This window comes from Lasiosphaeria miniovina, assembly GCF_030549165.1.
Source record: "Lasiosphaeria miniovina strain SMH2392-1A chromosome Unknown B0T26scaffold_3, whole genome shotgun sequence".
NCBI classification, from domain to species: Eukaryota; Fungi; Ascomycota; class Sordariomycetes; order Sordariales; family Lasiosphaeriaceae; genus Lasiosphaeria; species Lasiosphaeria miniovina.
The window spans coordinates 6,378,133-6,396,205 of record NW_026848222.1 but is presented as its reverse complement, the minus strand read 5'-3'; the positions used below and the strand labels follow the sequence as shown (position 1 = coordinate 6,396,205).

Here is an 18,073-nt window from a genome sequence, read left to right as displayed (position 1 = left end):
GTCCCCCCTACGTTCAGTCCTGATCGACCCGGACGCCAAACTGAACAAGGGCATCCTGCACCATTGCCTCGACATCATAGTTCCAGACCTTATAGAATCTCTTGGTGATCTCGTGGCCAAACTTGGCCCCGTCGCTGCCTACGGCCGGATTCTGCCACTGGAAAAGGTCGCATGCCGCGCGTGTCGACTGCACCACATCCTGCGTGCGCTCATACCTCACGTCGTTGTATGTCGCCAGCGCGGCCTTGACAAGCACGGTCTTGGGCTCGGCAACGGTGCCGGCACCACCGATGGCCAATCTTCTGTCGACGGCAGCTAGAAGCTCGGATAGCACAAGCGCGTCCTCGATGCCCATCCCGCCTCCAGCGCCAAGATGCGGGCCCGTGGCGTGCGCCGCATCGCCCGCCACGCACACGCAGTCTCGCACGTACGTCGGCGCCGGGTGCTCGGCCATGTCGAACACGGCCCACTTGTCCATCTCGTCGGGCAGCAGGTCCACAATCCTACGCACCGTGCCGTGCCAGCCCGCAAACGCCGCCACCGCCTCCTGCTTGTTGCCGCTCGCCGTGTGCCGCTTGCCCTGCTCGCCGCCGCTCTCGGCCGGCGGCGACCACGCCTCCGCGTCCGACAGCACGGCTAGCACGTTGAGCACCGTGTTGTTGCCCACCGGGTACGTGACGACGTGCGCCCCCGGCCCGTTGTACATGAATCGCGCCCCCGCCCGGTAGTTCCCGATAGCCGCCACCGCCCGCTCCATAGGCACCAGCGCGCGGAAACAGAACTTGTGCGTGTAGTTGGCGCGCGCCGCCGCAGAGGTCTTGGGTAGCACCAGCTGCCGGATCTGCGAGTGGATGCCGTCGCACCCGACCACCACGTCGGCCGTCGCGGACGTGCCGTCGCGGAACTGTAGTTCGAGCGGCGTGCCGTCACCGTCAGAGATGGCCTCGATCTCCTTGCCGAACTCGACGCGCGCCGGCGGCAGCTGCTTGGCCCACTCCTCGAGGATGTCGGAGCGGCGGCACCCGCGGAAGCCGTCGCGGCCGACGTGCAGCCGGAACAAGACGGCGTCGCTGCCGTGCCCGTCCACCCACTGGAAGTAGTCCTCCATGTTGGGGTTCGCCACGCGGTCGTACGCCGCCGCTACCCCCCCGCTGAGCACCCCCATCGCCCACTCCGCGTTCGGGCTGAACCCGATCCCCGCCCCGATCTCCCGGAGCCCCCGCGATCGCTCGTAGATGGTGAAGGACACCCCGCGCTCTTGCAGGCCGAGTGCTAGGTTGACGCCCGTGATGCCACCGCCCACGATGGCGATGTGCAGCCCGCTGCTGCTGCTGCTGCTGCCGGCTGGCGCGGCGTCGCTGGAAGGGGGCACTGCGGAGGGCATTTCTTGGACCTTTTCTTTCTTGTAGACTTCGTTATGATGTACTGAATTAAACCACCTCACTGTCCAGCTGGAGTTTTGGAGATTGGAGTTTAAGGTTCTCTTCTCTTCAAGCCGTGGTGCAGTTTGGTGCGGTGCAGTTTGGTGTGGTGCAGTCCCAAACCGGGTCCCGACGCCTCCCGTTGGGTAGCAGTCCGGATCGAATTCTATCGTGGCGCCACTAGGCTCACTTGTGAAACAAGAATGCAGGAGGGAGAGATCAGCGAGCACGAAATACGTACAACCTAGGCTGAGTGATCCCGGGTAAAACCGCCAACTTTTGCTCTTCCGGTCTTGGGGTGGGGTTTCCCCCTATCGGACCCCCGACGCGAGTGCGACGGTGAAATTGTCCGGCGCGCCACTCGCCTTTTATGCCGTTGCTAAGTAATAGTGCTACGCACCTTGTTGTCGTCAGTGGCTGACTGGGTAGGACTATCTTGTTCCGGTCTCTCAGGTTGAGTCCCGACTTGTTTGTCTTGTCCTTCCAATCGTTACAACAAGGCCGTGCTCTCTTACTCCGAGATTTCGCCCACACTTCCATAGGTGAAGACGGTTCCACAAACCTGTCCCCGCATCGTCACTGTTACACGCCGAGTATGACAAGACCCGAAACCCCTGCTGCCAAGAGCAAGGGCAAGGTGCTCCTAACTGGTGAGTAGCGGTTGGGGGTATGTGTCGCACTGTGAAGCTGACACCAGGAACCCGGCGATCAGGTGGCACCGGCTTCATTGCCTCGCATGTCCTTGACTCCTTGGTCGACCACGGGTAATTATCTACGACGACAAGCCAGCTGGACTGTCGTGCTGATGATCTCGGGCAGCTACGATGTTGTAGTGACTGTCCGGTCCGAGGAGAAAGGGCGGCGAATCGAGAAATCAATCGACAATGCGCTGGGCGTGCGGGTTTCTTTTGTCGTCGTCGAAAACATTTCCGACGATGGCGCGTTTGACGAGGTAACCTTCTCCCGGAACGGCCAAACCACTCGCAGTTCCGGGTTAACATGGCCCACAGGCTGTCCAAGCAGACCCGCCGTTCGACTACGTCGTCCACACAGCCTCTCCGTACCAGCTGAGCTGGGAAGACCCGGTCCGTGAATGTCTAGACCCGGCCATAAGGGGCACCACGGGCATTTTGAAGTCGATCAAGGCCTTTGCGCCGAGCGTCAAGCGCGTCGTCATCACGTCGTCCTCGGCCGCCATCCTGAGTCCGCCAAACCATCGCCCCGTCTACGACGAGACGTGCTGGAGCGACTCGACCATGGAGCAGGCCAAGGACCCGCGGCAGACGTACCGAGTCGGCAAGGTATGCAATCATCCATATGCTCTGCAAACAGGACGGTCGTGCTAACCATTGGGCGGCGGGCGACCGGCGGCTTAGAAATTTGCCGAGAAAGCCGCGTGGGACTTTGTCGGCAGCGAGCAGCCGGGCTTCGACCTAGCGACCATCAACAACACATACACGTTCGGGCCGGTGCCGCGCAGCCTGCCGCACCTCGGTGCCGTCAACACGTCCAACCAGCGGATCCTCGACCTAGTCGAGGGCCGCATGCGCGCGGGCATCGCGCCCACGGCCCCCGTCTTCACCTTTGTCGACGTGCGCGACGTCGCTCTCGCCCACGTGCGCGCCATGACCGTCCCGCTCGCCGCCCCGGGTTCGCGCTTCTACGTCGTCGGCGGCTACTTCTCGAACCCGCGGATCTGCGGCATCATCCGCGCTGCGCACCCCGAGCTCGCGGCCGCCTGTCTGCCGCCGCCCGAGGCTGACGCGCAGGATGATTTCCCGAGCGACCACTGGGCGTTTGACAACTCGCGCTCGCGGGACGTGCTGGGGCTGCAGTATACCAGCCTTGAGAAGAGCGTCGGGGACACGGTCGAGTCGATGTTGCGGCTTCGGAGCGCAGGGGGGAAGGCATAACGGGCTGGTAATCTTGCGTCACATTGTAATGAAAATGAAGCTCCTTTTATATAGAAGTGAAAATAGGTTACCTGACTAGTCAGGAAGGGGTCAGCTGAACGGAGCCTCTTTTTTTCTTGTTTTTTGCCTCCGGCGGCGCCTGCGGCGGGCTGCCCTCGTTTCGCTCGAAGGAATCGTGCTTGTTCATGGCTAGAAAGCGATAAATCGTACGTGCGATTGACTGAAGTTGGTTGTATTACGAGGTTGAAGAGGAAAGTGGTTTATTTTAGCGGGGGAGCTGGCTAGAAAAATCCTTTTTTGTTGCCTTTAGCGATTAACTCCTCGTGATTATAGGCGTCTAGGCATATACCTCATTACTATCCGGCTTCTTGAAACCCAAACACGAGAAAAAGACGCGACCAAACATTACCGGACGTGTACCTAACTGATTTATCAATTCAAGACCGCTTGAAAAACCGACCCACCTTGGACTCCTTCTTGGGCCGCTCAACCTCCAGGGACGTGGGCCGGTCATACTGCGCCGATGGCCCTGCCCTCGAGCCACTGTTCTGCTGCTGCGCAAAATACGGCCGGCCATTCACATCCCTAGCCTCACGTACTCCGGTAGACACAGGCTGAGACCCCGACTCCCGCCGCCCACCGCCAGTTCTTGTCCAAACAGTCCCAAACGACTGCGGACCGTCGACAGCTGCATCCTCGTCCCCTGGAAACTGTCCCGGCATGTTGAACCCCTGGCCTCTGCTGCTGCCGCTGCCGCTGCCGCTGCCGCGCGGGAGGTAGATGTCCTGCGCCGTGTACGCCCAGTCCTCGGGCGTGGCGGGCGGGTCTTGCAGCTGCATGGATTTCCTAGTGGTGGTATCATCAGGAACGGGATCTTCGGGGATCGTCTGCTGCACGGCCTTTGGCGTCAGCGGCATGTTCAAGTTGTTGGTGCTGCTGCTGCTGCGCCGGTGACGGGGTGATAAAGGTTGGCTGCCTGTGCTTGTGCGTGTCGGGGAGATCTGTGGCTCCGCCTGCGAGCCGAGGGAGGCGCGGCTTCGCTTTCTGGCTTGGTCTAGGTCCCGTTGAATCTGATGCTGCTGCTGCTGCTGCTGCAAGGCTCGCTGCTTCTGCTCCTCGAGAGCTTCGACCTGCAGTCTTGCCAGCTCTCGCCGGTTGCGCTCTTTCATGCGCTCACGTATCTCCTGCTCTGCTTGTTCCTGTTGCCACTGTTGGCTGTGCTGTCTCTGCGCTTCGCGCTGCTTCTCGCGTTGTTGCTGCTTGTCCAGCGCTTGCTGCTCGAGCTGGTGCTGCTCGAGCTGGCGCTGCTTCTCTTCCCGGAGTTGGGTCTCGGCCTCGCGCTGCTGCTGTTTATCCTCCTGCCGTTGTCGGTCCTCTTGTTGACGTTTCAAATCTTGGCGTATCACGTCTTGCCTCTCTTTCTCCTCGCCATCTCGTTTCTCTTGTTCGCGCTGGGCTTCCAGTTTCTTCCTTGCCTCGTCCATTTCCCGCTGGTGTTGATCGAGCTTACGCTGGTTCTCCTCTCGCAAACGTTGCTCTGCCTCGCGAACCCGTTCTCGCTCCTCTTGCTCTTTGAGTTGGCGCTGCTCTTCTAGCTTCTTCTGCTCTTGGATCCGCTGCTGGTGTTCGAGCCGACGCCGATTCTCCTCATCCAGTAGCCGCTCGGCTTCGACTCGGTCTCTTTCTTCCTTCTCTTGCCTTTGGCGTTGCTCTTGACGCCGACGGTCTTGCTCCCGACTTTGGGTCTCCTCAAGCTTCCGCAGCCGTTCCAGTCTCTCGTCTTCTTCACGCTGGCGTCGCTCTGCAAGCTGCCGCCGCTCTCCTTGTCTTTGTTGGCGCCTCTGCAGTTCCGAATCGACTTCGTCGTCAGTCGCTCGCGCGGGCTGCGAGTCTTCACTACTGCTAGGGAAGAGGGTCACTGGAATGTTCTCCTATTTCAAACGGTCACTGGTGCACTCCTCGTGACCCCTGTAGGGAACTCACAGTTCTGTGCCCGCTGGGCAGCTCGAAGTCGTCATCGCCGGATGCGGCACCGGCGTCAGCGTCACGGCTAACCCCAACCTCGTATCCCTGAGTCAAACACGTCAGTTGACTTGTTACTTTGCATGGCAGCAGTGTTTGTGTAATTAGATCGGAGGATTCACATACCACCTGCAGATCCTTTTTGCGTCTCAAGATCTTGTTGCAGACGTCTCTCGCATCCTCGATCCGTTTCTTCTCTTGCTCGAGCCTTTTTCTTTCCTCTTGAGCCTCCTTACTCACGGCGGTGATGTCATCGATCTTCTTCTCCTCCATCTGGGCAACCTCGGTTGGGTCAAAGATGCGGAGCATGCCACGGAGGAGATGTCTCTCTGCAACTTGGTAGATGACATTTCGGACAAAGACGCTCTCGGCAATCTAGCAAGCCGCGTTGGGGTCACTGTCAGTAAAGTGAACATGGCAGCAAGAAGTGGTTGCGTAGGTAGGTACCTTGTAGTAGGCAAGCATCTGCTCAACGACCCTTTCAGCTTCGGTCATGGGCCGTGCAGCCTCGTCTTCGCCCTGGTACGTTTTGACTGCGTCCTCGAGGCAGGCCAGATATTCGGGGTCGAATGGTTGGATCTCGTATCGCTCCTTGTTGAGCTGATGGAGCTCAAATTTCGCTGCGCTAAGAATAGCGGCCATCTTCTCCTTGAGAAACTGCTCTTCGAGAGGCGAGCGCATAGTCGGCGGCCAGGCATACTCAGTCACCTCGCCCAGGAACTCCTGGCAGGCGGCCGCGACCTTCCACTGGTACTCCTGAGCGCGGACCGGCCAGTCCCGCGAGTGCTGCCGAAACACCATGTACGGTGCTCGTGTATTGGAGTCGCCTGGGAGCTGGGTGCCTATGATCTGCGGCAGCAAGGGTTCGACCTCCTTCTTGGCAAACTTGCGTTTCGCCTTGGCATCAGGCTTGCCGTCCTTTCCGGTGACGAACCTCTGTTGGAGGCCAAACTGGCGGAATTGGCGTTCGAACTCACTACTCTCAGCCACCACCCTGGCACGGAGGTTCCTGGGCGGGATGCCTTTCGGGTCTCGCTCATCCTTGAAGAAGTGCTCGTCCGGAGGGTTTGTGTAATGTCCCTTGGCAGCCTCGAGGACAAGCTGGTTGGATAGCCCGAAGAGCCGAGCGAGCTCGATAAGTTTCTCTTTCGGCTTGGTGAGGACTTTGCCAAGGGCCTTGAGCTGAGTTTCGTTCTTATCTTCGGCTTCTTGGATGCTCCGTTGAATGGCTGGGATCTCACGGACAACGGCCCTCTGGAGTTCCAGGCTGAGCCGCGCCCTCAGGGTGTCGGCGCCACGCATGCTGGCTGGGAGGGCGGACGCCCACTTTCCCGCCCAGAAGCTGGCTTCGTGGCGAATTCTCTCGTCCATGGTCGGGTTGCTCTTGAAATCCGGGTTGAGGAGGACGTGCCAGCCGAGCTTGAAGTGGTACTTTGCGTTGGTGTCCTGCTTGGTAATGAGGTCGATGTATTCGTCGGTCAAGCCCTCACGGTCCGCCATGTCAGGCTTCGTCAATATGCCAATGGTGCGGCTTCCCACGCCCAGTGCGACAACCTTGTCCAGGATTTGAGCCTGGACGAACTGGTAGGCCCCGCTGACGACGGCGAGGATGACCGTTGCTGGATTTTTCATGTAGAGCTCGGAGAGAGCCTCGATCATCTGGATATCTTCTTTCGTCTGCTGTTCGTTGGCGTTCAAGACAAGGCCAGGCAAATCGACAAGAGTCAGGAGTGGCAAGTCGGGCCCTGACTTTTCAATCACCAGCTTGTCCTTGAAGGCAAAAGTGGAGCGATTTTGGCTCACGATGAGCTTGGATGCCGCCTCCATGCATTCTCTGATCCTTTCGGGCGTCTCCTGGATCTCTCTCGCGAACTGTTGTAGCTCCTGGTTCTCCTTGTCGCCCCGGCGCCGGCTTTCGTCGGGGACGATCCACACCCTGACGCGTGAAACTGGGCTGTTGCGCCGCAGTCGGATTTCCGTGGCGTATCTGGTGCATGCTTTTTGGTGGCGAGCGAAATGAATGCCAGTGAGCGAGGTGAGGGCCGAACTCTTGCCCGAGGACTGGTCGCCGACGACGATAATCTGCGGGAGAATGTCGCCACCAATTTGGGCAAACTGGACCTTGTCGAGGAGGTCAAGAAGCTCGCTCTGGTCTCTGCCCAGGCCGCTGAGGTTGAAGACGCTGCCAGAGGGCAAGGGGGGGGCGGAACTGTGGCATGTCAGTGAGTTCGGGGCCTAGTAAAGTGCATCTAGAGTGGCTTCATCTTCATGCTACATACAGAGAGCCCATGTTTGGTCGAGGTCATAAAACCGAGCTAAGAGACGTTTGTTAATGTCTCGGGCGTGGTTCGAGGAATCCAAAGGCTCAGGAGTGGATTTCCCCCGTATTCACTGCGTCCGCTTTTGCTGTCCGAGCCATTTTCTCTTTAAATCCCTTGGGCCTTCAGAAGTCACTGTTCCAGCTCTAGGCGGTCTAGACTCGTCGGCTCGCAGCCTTGCGGGCTACCATGGGGAGCTGCCAAGGTAGGGTGTCACACCAGAGCATGCACAGCCTCCACCAGAATAATAGCTCTTGGACGGGACCGACCCGGCCTGACACCGCATTGCTTGTTCGGGGAATGCCAAGCCCAGATTTATCAGCGAACTGCAACCACCACCTACCTACTTTGGAGCAATGAGAAGTAGTGAATGTAGCCTCTTGTCTAGCCAACATGAGCAAACATTCACGACGACGCGGCCGCCACGTTTCACATCATTGATTCATCATTCAGCTCGAACTTGGAAAGTGGGTTGAAGGACAAAGCGTCACGAAGAGTTCTGCCTGCAGCGCGACGAAATATTGGCTCACGCAGACAATGGAAACATGCACAGGTAGGTATTGGAGAGATAACGCATGGCCAGTCTGGCCCGGGCAGCTCAGCAACCTGGAGGCACGAATTCCACCTCGGCGCCGGCTAACAGCGGCAGTCTGCCTCGGGAGGCTCAACAGCGGGCTCCAGCCCAGACTCATGGGATATCAAGCCAACACTCAGCCCAACTAACGCCAAGGCCAGCAGCGAGCCAGCCCAGCCGAAAAAAAAGGAGACAAGTCTGCATGCCAAGACACTCCAGCAGCCCAGCCTTCACCAACAACCACAAGCCACCACCCACGCACGGTAGCATATTAAATCGCCATTATTCGCCGAGAGCCAGCCCAGCCGAAAAGAGAGGCGATTTTGCAAGAAAACCTGAAATCAAGCTGCACGACGATACATGAACGACAATGCATGAACGACAATGCAAGCTAGCTACGGCACCGCACAATCACTCCAGCGGTCCAGCCTCTGCCATCAACCCAAAGCCTACCAGCCACCACCCACGCCCGGTGCCAAATCACACCACCACATTAGCCGAGGCCAGCAGCGAGCCGGTATAGCCGAAAAAGGGGACAGGTTTGCAAGCCATGAAGCTAAAAGCAGGCTGCAACAGACCCCAAGCCCCTATCCAATCAACACAACCCACGTACAGTAACAAATCACATCACGAACATCCGCAAAACCACCCCCCACCGGCCAGAGGGCCAATAGAAGTACGGGCGAGGGAATGGGCCTTCGGACCCCGAACCCCCAGAACACAGCATCGTGCTCCAATCAGATTAGTGCATGCATTGGTGTTGTTGCAGGCGATGACTTCAGTCTGAGCCAAGTCAATACAGCGGCAGCGACCCTTCCGTCTCCGCAAACGCCTGCTCGAGAATCCTCAACCCCTCGTCGATCTCGGCCGGCTGGATCGTGATCGGCGGCGCGATGCGGAACGCGCCCCCAAAACTCGGGTGCGAGCTGAGATTCGCCCACACACCCAACTTGTACGCGCGGTCGGCGATGCGCGACGCCAGCTCGAGCGCCGGCTGCTTCGTCGTGCGGTCGGCGACGATCTCGATTCCCGCCATCAGGCCGCGGCCGCGCACGTCGCCGACGCAGCCGTAGCGCGCTTTGAGGGCCATCAGCCCGGCCTGCAATCGTCTGCCGCTGGCGCGAGACTGTGCGACGAGGCCGTCGCGCACGACGATCTCGAGGACCTTTGCGCCGACGGCGGCCGGCAGCGGGTCGTTGACGTGCGTGGTGAAGAAGTTGAAGTCGCGCTGGGTGCAGACGGCTTCGATTTCCGCGCTGGTGACGACGGCGCTGAGCGGCAGGCCGTTGCCGAGGGTCTTGCTGAGGGTCAGGATGTCGGGGACGGCGCCGCCAAAGTCGGGCGAGTTGACGGCAACCAGCTCGCCGCAGCGGCCGATGCCCGTCTGCGCCTCGTCGACGATCAGCAGCATGCCGCGGCGCGCGCAGTGCCGCTTGAGCGCCGCCAGGTAGCCCGTCGGCAGCACGTGCATGCCGGCCGACGACTGGATGCACTCGACGATGCACGCCGCCAGGCTGCCGCAGGACGCCGTGTCGATGAGCTGCCACCCGTAGTCGAGCTCGGCCTCCCAGTCGTACGCGTCGAGGCCCGTCGCCGGGTCCGTCTTGCGGAACGGGCTGCGGTACGCGTTGGGCGCCGGTAGCATGAACATGCCGGGCATGGTGGGGCCCTGGCCGGCGCGGCCGTGGTGGTACTGCGCGCCGAGGGCCTGCGCCGTGCAGCCGTGCCACGAGCCGCCGACGCCGACGATCTCGAAGCGGCCCGTGTAGACTTTGGCCATCTTGATGGCGGCCTCGTTGCTCTCGCCGCCCGTGGAGAGGAAGAAGACCTTGTCGAGGCCCGGCGGGAGGAGTGTGCACAGGCGCTCGGCGAGGTCGAGCACGGGCGGCGAGACCATGCCGCTGAAGAGGTGGTCGAGCTTGGCGGCGTGGGCGGCGATGGTGGCGACGATCTCGGGGTGGCCGTGTCCGAGCAGGCACGACATCTGGCCCGACGTCCAGTCCAGCACGCGCCGGCCCTCGGCCGTGTACACGTAGATGCCCTTGGCGCCGGTCATGATGTCGCTGTGGAAGGCCGTGCCGTATCTGGCCAGGTACCGCGACGTCTTCTGGAGGAGCTCGGCTTGGTTGACGGCGGGGTACAGGCTCATGGCCGAGGCGGCGTCGGCGTCGGCGTCGGCATCTTTTACCGTCCCACTGCTGTGCTCGCGCTTCACGTTTGCAGCCGCCATTTGGGACGGGGGGGTGAGGGACGAGGGGGGGTGAAGGACGAGCTGAGGTGCACCGGAAGGGTTTGTTGTCAGCCTGTCTCCGGGCAGTGAATTAGGGGCAAGCCGGGAGAAACAGAGGATGCACGGATGGTTGTCGAGACAGTTGTTCTGCTGGGCTACCCCGCGACGTTATATCCGACGGAGAGGCGGTGCATTGCATGCATGCGTCGAATTCGAAGCACCTCTGCTGCAACCTTGCTTGGGCTTGCTCGGGCTTGCTCGGGCCAACAACCAACGCCGACGGCTAGTGCATGGCTACGGCACATGCGTACACCTATTTTAGAAATCGGCAATCGCGTATCCCATTTGCATTTGGACTCTCCGTCGGCAAGTGTCGACTGGGCCGCTTCCCACACTGACTTTGGCAGGCACGCGCTGACTTTGGCAGGCACGCACTGACTTTGGCAGGCGCGCACTGACTTTGGTAGGCATGCTGCGTTGGCAAGTAAGCACTTCCAGGGTTGATTAGCTCGGCGTGGAAACTGGAAACGCAGGAAAGGGGCAAAGCTTGGGGGCATTTCCATGGATTTGGGTCCCAGGGTTAGGGTTCCTAGGGTTCCCCCACAGCCAACCACTGAAGACAGCTACCTACCCATTCTATCTCCTTTTCATGAATGATTACCCAGACTTAAGTACAAAAAAAGCGAACACCAAGACCCAAGCCCCAAAGACGTTTCCAAAAGCCAACGTAAACTATCAAAAAGATACGTGGGCTGTACTAAAACTCTGAAGGTTTCAGAAGCCTACGTATAGTATTAAAAGGCATATGTTGGAATTTGTCAAGCAGAAGGGCCTCGAAGGTTCTAGATAGAGACTTCGCCACCCACTTCGCCACCACAATAGTAGTATAAGAACGGGCTTTCTGGCATTGCCAGAAAGCTAGAGAGAAGAACAGACATCTACAATCCATCACTTGAACCACCAGTTTTCGGCGTGCAGCCACGCCCTGTTGAGTCCAGTACCGGTACCCTGGTGAATCCAACAGCATAAAAGGTTCAAAAATACCTACTCAAGCTTTTCATCTGCTAATTTAAACTATCTAACGGCTGTTTTAAGTTAGTAATTAGCATAATAGAATGTATTCAGGCTTTCAAGGAGGTAGAGTACTAATCAGTGCTGAGGGTCTACGTCCATCTAATCGATTGCGAAGCAACAGACGCCTGTTTTCTCTGGTGGTGTAACAGCATCCTGTTACACATCATGGCGATGCGATGCGATACAATGCGATGCAATGCGCAGCCCGATATCACGCCGCTGGCCCAGCCGGGTTCGCAGATTTTTTTCGTTTCAGGAACTCCGTGCTCGCGACACCCATGACGACCAAGTTTGCTTGTTTGAACCGCCTCGCACCTGTTCAGGTGCTCTCGTGAAAGGCGCCTCTCAGCCGCCCCTTGAGAATGAGGGATTGTAAAACCCTCTGGGCCTCTGGGGGGTTCAATAAGGCCTGCGCAAGCCTTTTGACAGTTTACGTAGGCTTTTAAAAATATCTTCGGGGTTTAAATCTTGACGGAGTACGCGACTGCAACCAAAACCACTTGAGTAGCGCTTTCCACGACCCACAGAATACCCAACATCAGCGCTGTCAGCCCCTACATTCAGGCAACACGCCCTACGTGGACTCGGCTTTCAAGAGATGCAGGGACGCCGAGTGGACTAACTGTATTCTCCAGGATGTCGAACTCCCAGGCCGCTGGACACCCCAGGCCGCTGGACACCCCAGGCCGCTGGACACCCCAGGCCGCTGGAAGCCCGCAGGCTGCTGGATACCCTCAGGCTATTGCACAACTCCAGGCTGCTGGAACGAGCGAGAATCTTGGCTGGTTCCCGTGGATGCAAGAAGGTTTCGGCAAATGGATCCGCAAGGACCTCCCCAACAACCTCGCGGAGGTCTACAATTACAAATTCAACCAAGGGCGCGCGCAAGCTCAGGCGGACAGACGAATGGCTCGTGCAAACCGAGGCGCCGGTGTTTTGCTGCGAGGTTCTCGATGCCCAGACCTAGGCCAGAAAACACCCCAAACTCAAGCGGCACAGCCACAAGGGCGTGATGCAGCTCGAAAAGGATTTCAGGAGCGATGTTAGGGACCTCGTGCCGGTCATCGTCTTGCATCTGCGGGTGCTAGCAGCCATGAACAAAAGTCCAGACGCCTTCAAGCCGGACATGAACCTAACGGACAGCGCCGTTACCCTAGACAAGCTATACAAGGAAGCAGTAGGAAAAAAGGGAAATGGGGGGAAAGGAACGGCGCTGCTGGCTATCACGGCCGCCGCCGTTGGAGAATTCTCAAAGCTTGATGGGCCAGAAGTGCCCTCCTTTAAGTCAGGTGACCAACTTTTAGACCAACCCCCTTTTAGACCACGCACTAAAATCGTCACCCCACACATCATAAAATTCAATTGCTCACAGCTTCGTCAATTAGATAGCTACGTTAATACAGCTTGCAGTGTTAGATTCCTCTTCTTCTGAAAATTTAGAATCTATAACATTCCCCCTAGTAGCTAATCTTTATGCGCGGCGGATCTCCTCAATACTAGCAAAGGCCTTATTAGGGTCGATTTCCACCCTCCTTCTCTTCCGGCCTCTCGCACGTTCGAGATCTTCCTAGGCCGCTTGCAATTGTTGTTGAATGGTAGCCAATTGGAAGGCCATGTTATCGAATTCTTTGTAGGCTTTCCGCATAAAAAGCCGTTCGCTGGCAGTACGTTTAGTACCACGTAGAAAACGCTCCCCCTGAGCCGAGAAATCCTTGGCCTTTTTAGGGGTAAACCACAAAGGCCGGCCCTACGAATTCTTGCCCAGAATGGGGTTATTGAACGACTCAAGGCCTGCAGAAGGTGTGGGAGCTACCGTACTAATGCAGCCATTGGAATTCTTAATAACGAGGCTGTTGCTTAGGGGCTTCCTTAGGGAGACTAGCCACAACCCTAAGGCCTTCCAACCAGCCTTGATATTTGACTCGGTCATTCCGTAGATTCTGGCGCGCCTATAGCATTTTAAAAAGGCTCGTTTTGCAGCTACAGAGTCGCTGGTTAGGCCAGAAAGCAAGTCATTCAGCTGTGCCCTGTACTTAGCCTTCAGCGGGCCGAAAACGGCTACATCCACGGGCTGGAGAACGTGAGAGGTGTGGGCTGGCAGAAATAATAACTGTACGTTGTTGGTAAAAGCCAGCCACATAAATTCCTCAGTGGTGTGACTGCCGTGGCCATCCAAAATAAGGACGCGTTTCTCCTTAGGGTTGGCCGGCCGAGTGGCCGGAAGAAAGACTTCGCGGAGCCATTCGACGGCAGTGTCATCGTCAGTCCACCCGTTTTTGGTTGGTTTGAAGGCCTAAACTTCGAATGGGGTCAAATCGCGCGGGTAACACTGTTGCTGGAGGCTCCCACCCTTGAAAATAACCAGTGGGTTCAAAAACCGGCCGTCGGCCGAAACACACTCTAGAATGGTCGTCCAAATTCGGTCTCAAGACTTCCTCTTTTGTAAAAGCTTTATAGATTTGGAGCCTACAACCAGACCGTTATCTCCAATGCTATTAGCTATGCCAGTTTCGCCCATATTGTACCTGTTCTCCGGCAGAATGGCCTTAACCCCTAGAAACTCCAGGTAGTCAAACCAGGGCCGAATAACGGCCTCGCAGGCTCGGTCAGCACGGTTTGCGTGGATTCTCCGTGGTCTCTTGGTAGAAATGGAAGGATTTCGGTTCAAAAAGTGGCGGCACCAGTGCTTTCCAAGGTGGGTTGGCTCTCCAGAGGCGGCGAGTATTCTGGCACCCAATTTCCGGATTTGCCTGTGGGTTGGGGGGTTGCCAATGACCCCCTGGAAGAGAACCCATTCTGCGAGACGTTCTTCTAGTGCTGGAGAAAGCTTCTGATTGATTATTTGGGAGTAGGTGGCTGGATTGCTGCCTTTGGATCGATAATATAAAGTGTTGTGGGGGATGCCGTGGTTTTTGGCCGCATCTGTCACCGCACAGTCAACTGTTATGAGGCAAGGCTGCAATGTAGTCGCTGTATTCGTAGAATCTAAAGCTGAAGAAGGAAAAAAAGGAAACGGATTGGAATCAAATTCGTGAAGTTGTGGGCGATCGAAATAGAAGAGTTGGGTGGCAAGGGTTAGTCATCCTTCTAGAACCTTGTGGTCTAAAAGGGGGTTGGTCTAAAAGCTGGTCACCTGACTTACCTGGATGATAGACAGCGCGCTAAGATGAAGGTGGCCAAGGCGAAGCTGGCCAAGAGGCTTTGGGCCAGCATTGGCCGTAATAGCTCGCCAATCAGTGCGAAAATTCTCAAGAAGGTCGTGGGAACATAGGATTTGAGTCTTGGTGGACTTGGTTGCCTATTGATTAGGCTTTTGGCAAGCTTGGGTGCATGGCTGAATATCTGAAAATGGCATTATTAAACCCCTCTATAGACTGGAGGAGTCGATGAGAACTACGGAACTTGCTCCTCGATAGAGATTACGAATAAACAATAAATAAAAGCCTTGGAGCGTGCGCGGAAAACCATGCGCGGTACGCTACCATAACCTCTAGTTAATCTCCAACGATGCCTGACGATTTAACGGGGCGAGTATCCAGATGTGCTCCGCGCCATCACGAATTACCACACAGTTCGCATAGTCGAGACATTCTTTGCATAACCTGTAAATCTACATTACGAGCTGTATAAAGCTGTTTGGTTCTAACTATTACTCGGACCGACTTGTTTGTCTACTAACTCATTACATATTGACTTTTTTGAAACGCGAAACCAGCAGCAAACTCCCTGAAAAACGCCTTCAGCACTACCCAAGTACCCAAGCCTAACGCGGCTTGGAAGACTGGGCCGTCACAATAGCCAACAATTCAAATGGATGAGAGAGGTCGACGAAAGACCCAACCAGGAAGGACAAGAAAAAGAAAAGGGTATCTCAACGCATATGCTCCTCTCCCATCTCGTTCACGTTTCGTTAAAGCTCCCATCATCACGCACTCCTTCACTGACCCTTCCACTCCATAATCTCCTTGGTGCTGGGCAAGAACAAGCTTGGACCATTCTTCTTGCTGTTGATCGCGTCCAGACGATCTAGCGAGACTGTGTACTCGCCTCGCTTCTTGATCAAGAAGGCGAGTGCAAGCGTTGGGTGCACACTGTTGTTGTTGTTGTTGTTCTTCTTTGGCTTCCTCTTTCTGCTCTTCTTGTCGTCTCCAGCGTCATTTCCACCTGTCTGTGCACTCATCTTTACATCCGATTCGTGGTGGAAAAGTGCCCTGGACACGACCGACGCCAGCTGTCTTGCGTCGGCTTCGGGGATTTCGTTGGGCCTCTCTGGGCTGCGGGGCGTCACCTCAGCAAAAAGCGTGAGGAGGTGCTTGGCGAGGTTGCGGCTTGCCAAGGGCAGACGGTTCAAGGCCTCGGCCCAAAAGTCCAGCCCCGTCTCTACTCGAGGGCACGGGGGCTCGATGGCACCGGCTTGTCTCGCGAGCAACACCCACGACCTGACCACCGAGGGAGGGATGAGCGGCTTCGGCAACTCCTCAAGGTAGAGCAATATCAGCCGAGCTGCGTCGTAGACGGTGTAATCTGTGCTAGAGAGGTCGAATGACTCCCCATAAGAAGGAGCCGAACTGAAGATATCCTTGAGCTGGGCAACATTGAAGGCATTGCCCGGGCCAGAGAACAGGTTGGGGATGGTGCAGCCTGCAATGAGTGTTAGCAAACCACATGTTGGTAAGGGGACAGGGGCGGGAAGCCTGCGACAACATACTTGACTTGCGGATGAATTCGCAGCATTTGTAAATGCAGATCGGGAATGTTCTGTACGAAGTGCTCTGTCCCCTGTGCGAGATTCTGATCTTCATGGGTGCCACGCGAATGCTCGAGTTCAAGTCCACGCCAAAGACAGGTTTTGCCTGACCGTTCTGGCCATTCATAGGCGGGTAGGACACGGTCCTCCTGATACTTTCCATGTCCCCAGGGCCAGATGATGAAGAGGACGACGGCGGCGGTCGACGCGAAAATAAGCCTTCGTCAAAACCCCTGTCTCTGGGTGGGGCGACGAGTTCATGAGGAGTGAGTGACCGCTTCTCGATGAACTCTTCTTCTGGGATCGCTCGACTGCCCAGTCGACCAGCGCTACGGAGGCGAGAAAACAGGTTGACTGATCGCCGAGATGCCGACTTGGTGGTAACCCGCCATTCGTCCGAGCTGCGACCGTTGGAGGTGATGGTGGTCGTCATGACACCAGGGATTGCCGATACTGATGCCGTCTGCCGGTGGTGTCCCGTCGGGGAGTGGTCGAGGCTAAGGTCGTCGACATCATCATACCTCGCAGTTGCTGCTGTGCTCATCGGAGACACAGGAGCATAGCTCATGTTGTCGTCCTCCTCCTGGATGATGCCCAGTTCGGATACGGACCAGTCCGAATCGGCCGTGTGAATTGAAGCCTTGCGATTGCGCTGAGCGTCCGTTTCGGTAAACTCGGAGTCGGACGAGGCGGCGACGTCGATGGATAGCACCGGCTCGACGGCCATTCCCGGCGACGTTGGGCCGGGCGTCGAGGGACTCGCGAGAGCGCTGGCTACGCCTTCATGATCAGGCACTAACTCGGGCACCTCGCCAGGCTGCGTGAAGGGGATCCGCGAGATGCGGCACGAAATGTCGGCCTGCAGCGGTCTAGGGGTGCTGTTGACTCCCGACTGACCCAGTCCTGCGACGGGGCGCTGTGGTCGATGCGGCCGAAGTGCCCCGCCATGGTTTTGACGGTCGAGCTCGTGGTCGCCGTCGTGACTTAGATCGGAGTCGGAGTCGGCGTCGACGTCATCGTTGACGGCCGGCAGGGTGCCCTGCTCGGCGTATTGCATGAGAGCGCGCATGTATTTTGTTCGATGGCCGAGAGGCTGGACGACATCTCGCTCGCGGTGGTTTTGGGTAAGGAGGGGCTGCGGCGGAGGGCCTGGCAACGGCTTCCATATCAGGGCGGGGTTGGCCTTCAGCTTGTGGCGACTATTGTCCGCGCCGCTTCCACCTCCGCCCACCCCGAACAGGGCTGCGGCCGGGTGCTCTGTGGAATGCTGGGCATGGGGACGGAATCCGACGTGGTTTCGGTCGTCAGTCATGACTGCAACCTCGCAATCTTGGCTCCACTGGCATTACTACCCTCACCGCCTCATGACATGGCTGTCCCGAGCTTTTTGCGCCCTCGGGGGTGCTGCACCGGGCCTGCACCGTTTGATCCCGATCCTATCCACAGATCGATCCGGCGCCGCCGGGCAACAGTCAGTCTGCGCTGCGTCTAGGTGGGTCGTGGTCCTTCGCTTGGGCGCTGTGCCTGCTGTGTGCTGTGCCTGCTGTGTGCTGTTTGACGTGTGATGTGACTTGTGCTGCGTGCTGCGTGGAAGGTGCTGAGTGCTGGGATGTGGTGCAAGAGAGTGCGGCGCGGAATCCGTAGTACCAAATGTTTAGGTACTCGGTGCTGTAAAGGGGCAGCGTTGCTTGTTGGGCGGAACACCAGCGTTCAAGCTGGTCTGTCTGCGCAAACTGTCTCCGAAGAGGAAAAGCTTTGGAGGAGCGAGGCGAGC

General features: G+C 57.5%; 6 protein-coding genes across 6 annotated transcripts; 2 read left to right on the top strand and 4 right to left on the bottom strand.

The window, feature by feature from the left end:
- Positions 1-13: 13 nt before the first annotated feature.
- On the bottom strand, positions 14-1,384 carry B0T26DRAFT_644059 (uncharacterized protein; the record flags this gene model as incomplete). Its single annotated transcript, XM_060437595.1, has 1 exon — positions 14-1,384. The coding sequence occupies one exon, from the start codon at positions 1,382-1,384 to the stop codon at positions 14-16; it is 1,371 nt and encodes a 456-aa protein (XP_060299437.1).
- A 449-nt stretch (positions 1,385-1,833) lies between these two features.
- Positions 1,834-3,334, top strand: B0T26DRAFT_853163 (uncharacterized protein; the record flags this gene model as incomplete). The annotated part of the gene is made up of 5 exons (XM_060447664.1): positions 1,834-2,071; positions 2,134-2,185; positions 2,241-2,373; positions 2,432-2,722; positions 2,798-3,334. Exons 1-5 carry the CDS (start codon positions 2,017-2,019, stop codon positions 3,332-3,334), a joined length of 1,068 nt encoding a protein of 355 aa, XP_060299436.1. The 5' UTR covers positions 1,834-2,016.
- Positions 3,335-3,771: 437 nt separating this feature from the next.
- B0T26DRAFT_871331 (uncharacterized protein) lies at positions 3,772-8,107 on the bottom strand (the record flags this gene model as incomplete). Its single annotated transcript, XM_060447922.1, has 5 exons — positions 7,636-8,107; positions 5,804-7,565; positions 5,483-5,731; positions 5,318-5,404; positions 3,772-5,265 (listed from the first exon to the last, which is right to left on the bottom strand). Exons 1-5 carry the CDS (start codon positions 7,644-7,646, stop codon positions 3,772-3,774), a joined length of 3,603 nt encoding a protein of 1,200 aa, XP_060299435.1. The 5' UTR covers positions 7,647-8,107.
- A 10-nt stretch (positions 8,108-8,117) lies between these two features.
- B0T26DRAFT_262224 (uncharacterized protein) lies at positions 8,118-8,827 on the top strand. Its single transcript, XM_060434052.1, has one exon. The coding sequence runs from the start codon at positions 8,250-8,252 to the stop codon at positions 8,610-8,612; it is 363 nt and encodes a 120-aa protein (XP_060299434.1). The 5' UTR covers positions 8,118-8,249; the 3' UTR covers positions 8,613-8,827.
- A 214-nt stretch (positions 8,828-9,041) lies between these two features.
- Positions 9,042-10,397, bottom strand: B0T26DRAFT_740385 (2,2-dialkylglycine decarboxylase; the record flags this gene model as incomplete). Its single annotated transcript, XM_060443837.1, has 1 exon — positions 9,042-10,397. The coding sequence occupies one exon, from the start codon at positions 10,395-10,397 to the stop codon at positions 9,042-9,044; it is 1,356 nt and encodes a 451-aa protein (XP_060299433.1).
- A 5,092-nt stretch (positions 10,398-15,489) lies between these two features.
- Positions 15,490-17,356, bottom strand: B0T26DRAFT_740384 (Rho GTPase activation protein; the record flags this gene model as incomplete). Its single annotated transcript, XM_060443836.1, has 5 exons — positions 15,490-15,687; positions 15,739-16,193; positions 16,261-16,700; positions 16,738-16,796; positions 16,853-17,356. 5 exons carry the CDS (start codon positions 17,354-17,356, stop codon positions 15,490-15,492), a joined length of 1,656 nt encoding a protein of 551 aa, XP_060299432.1.
- Between the last annotated feature and the right edge of the window lie 717 nt (positions 17,357-18,073).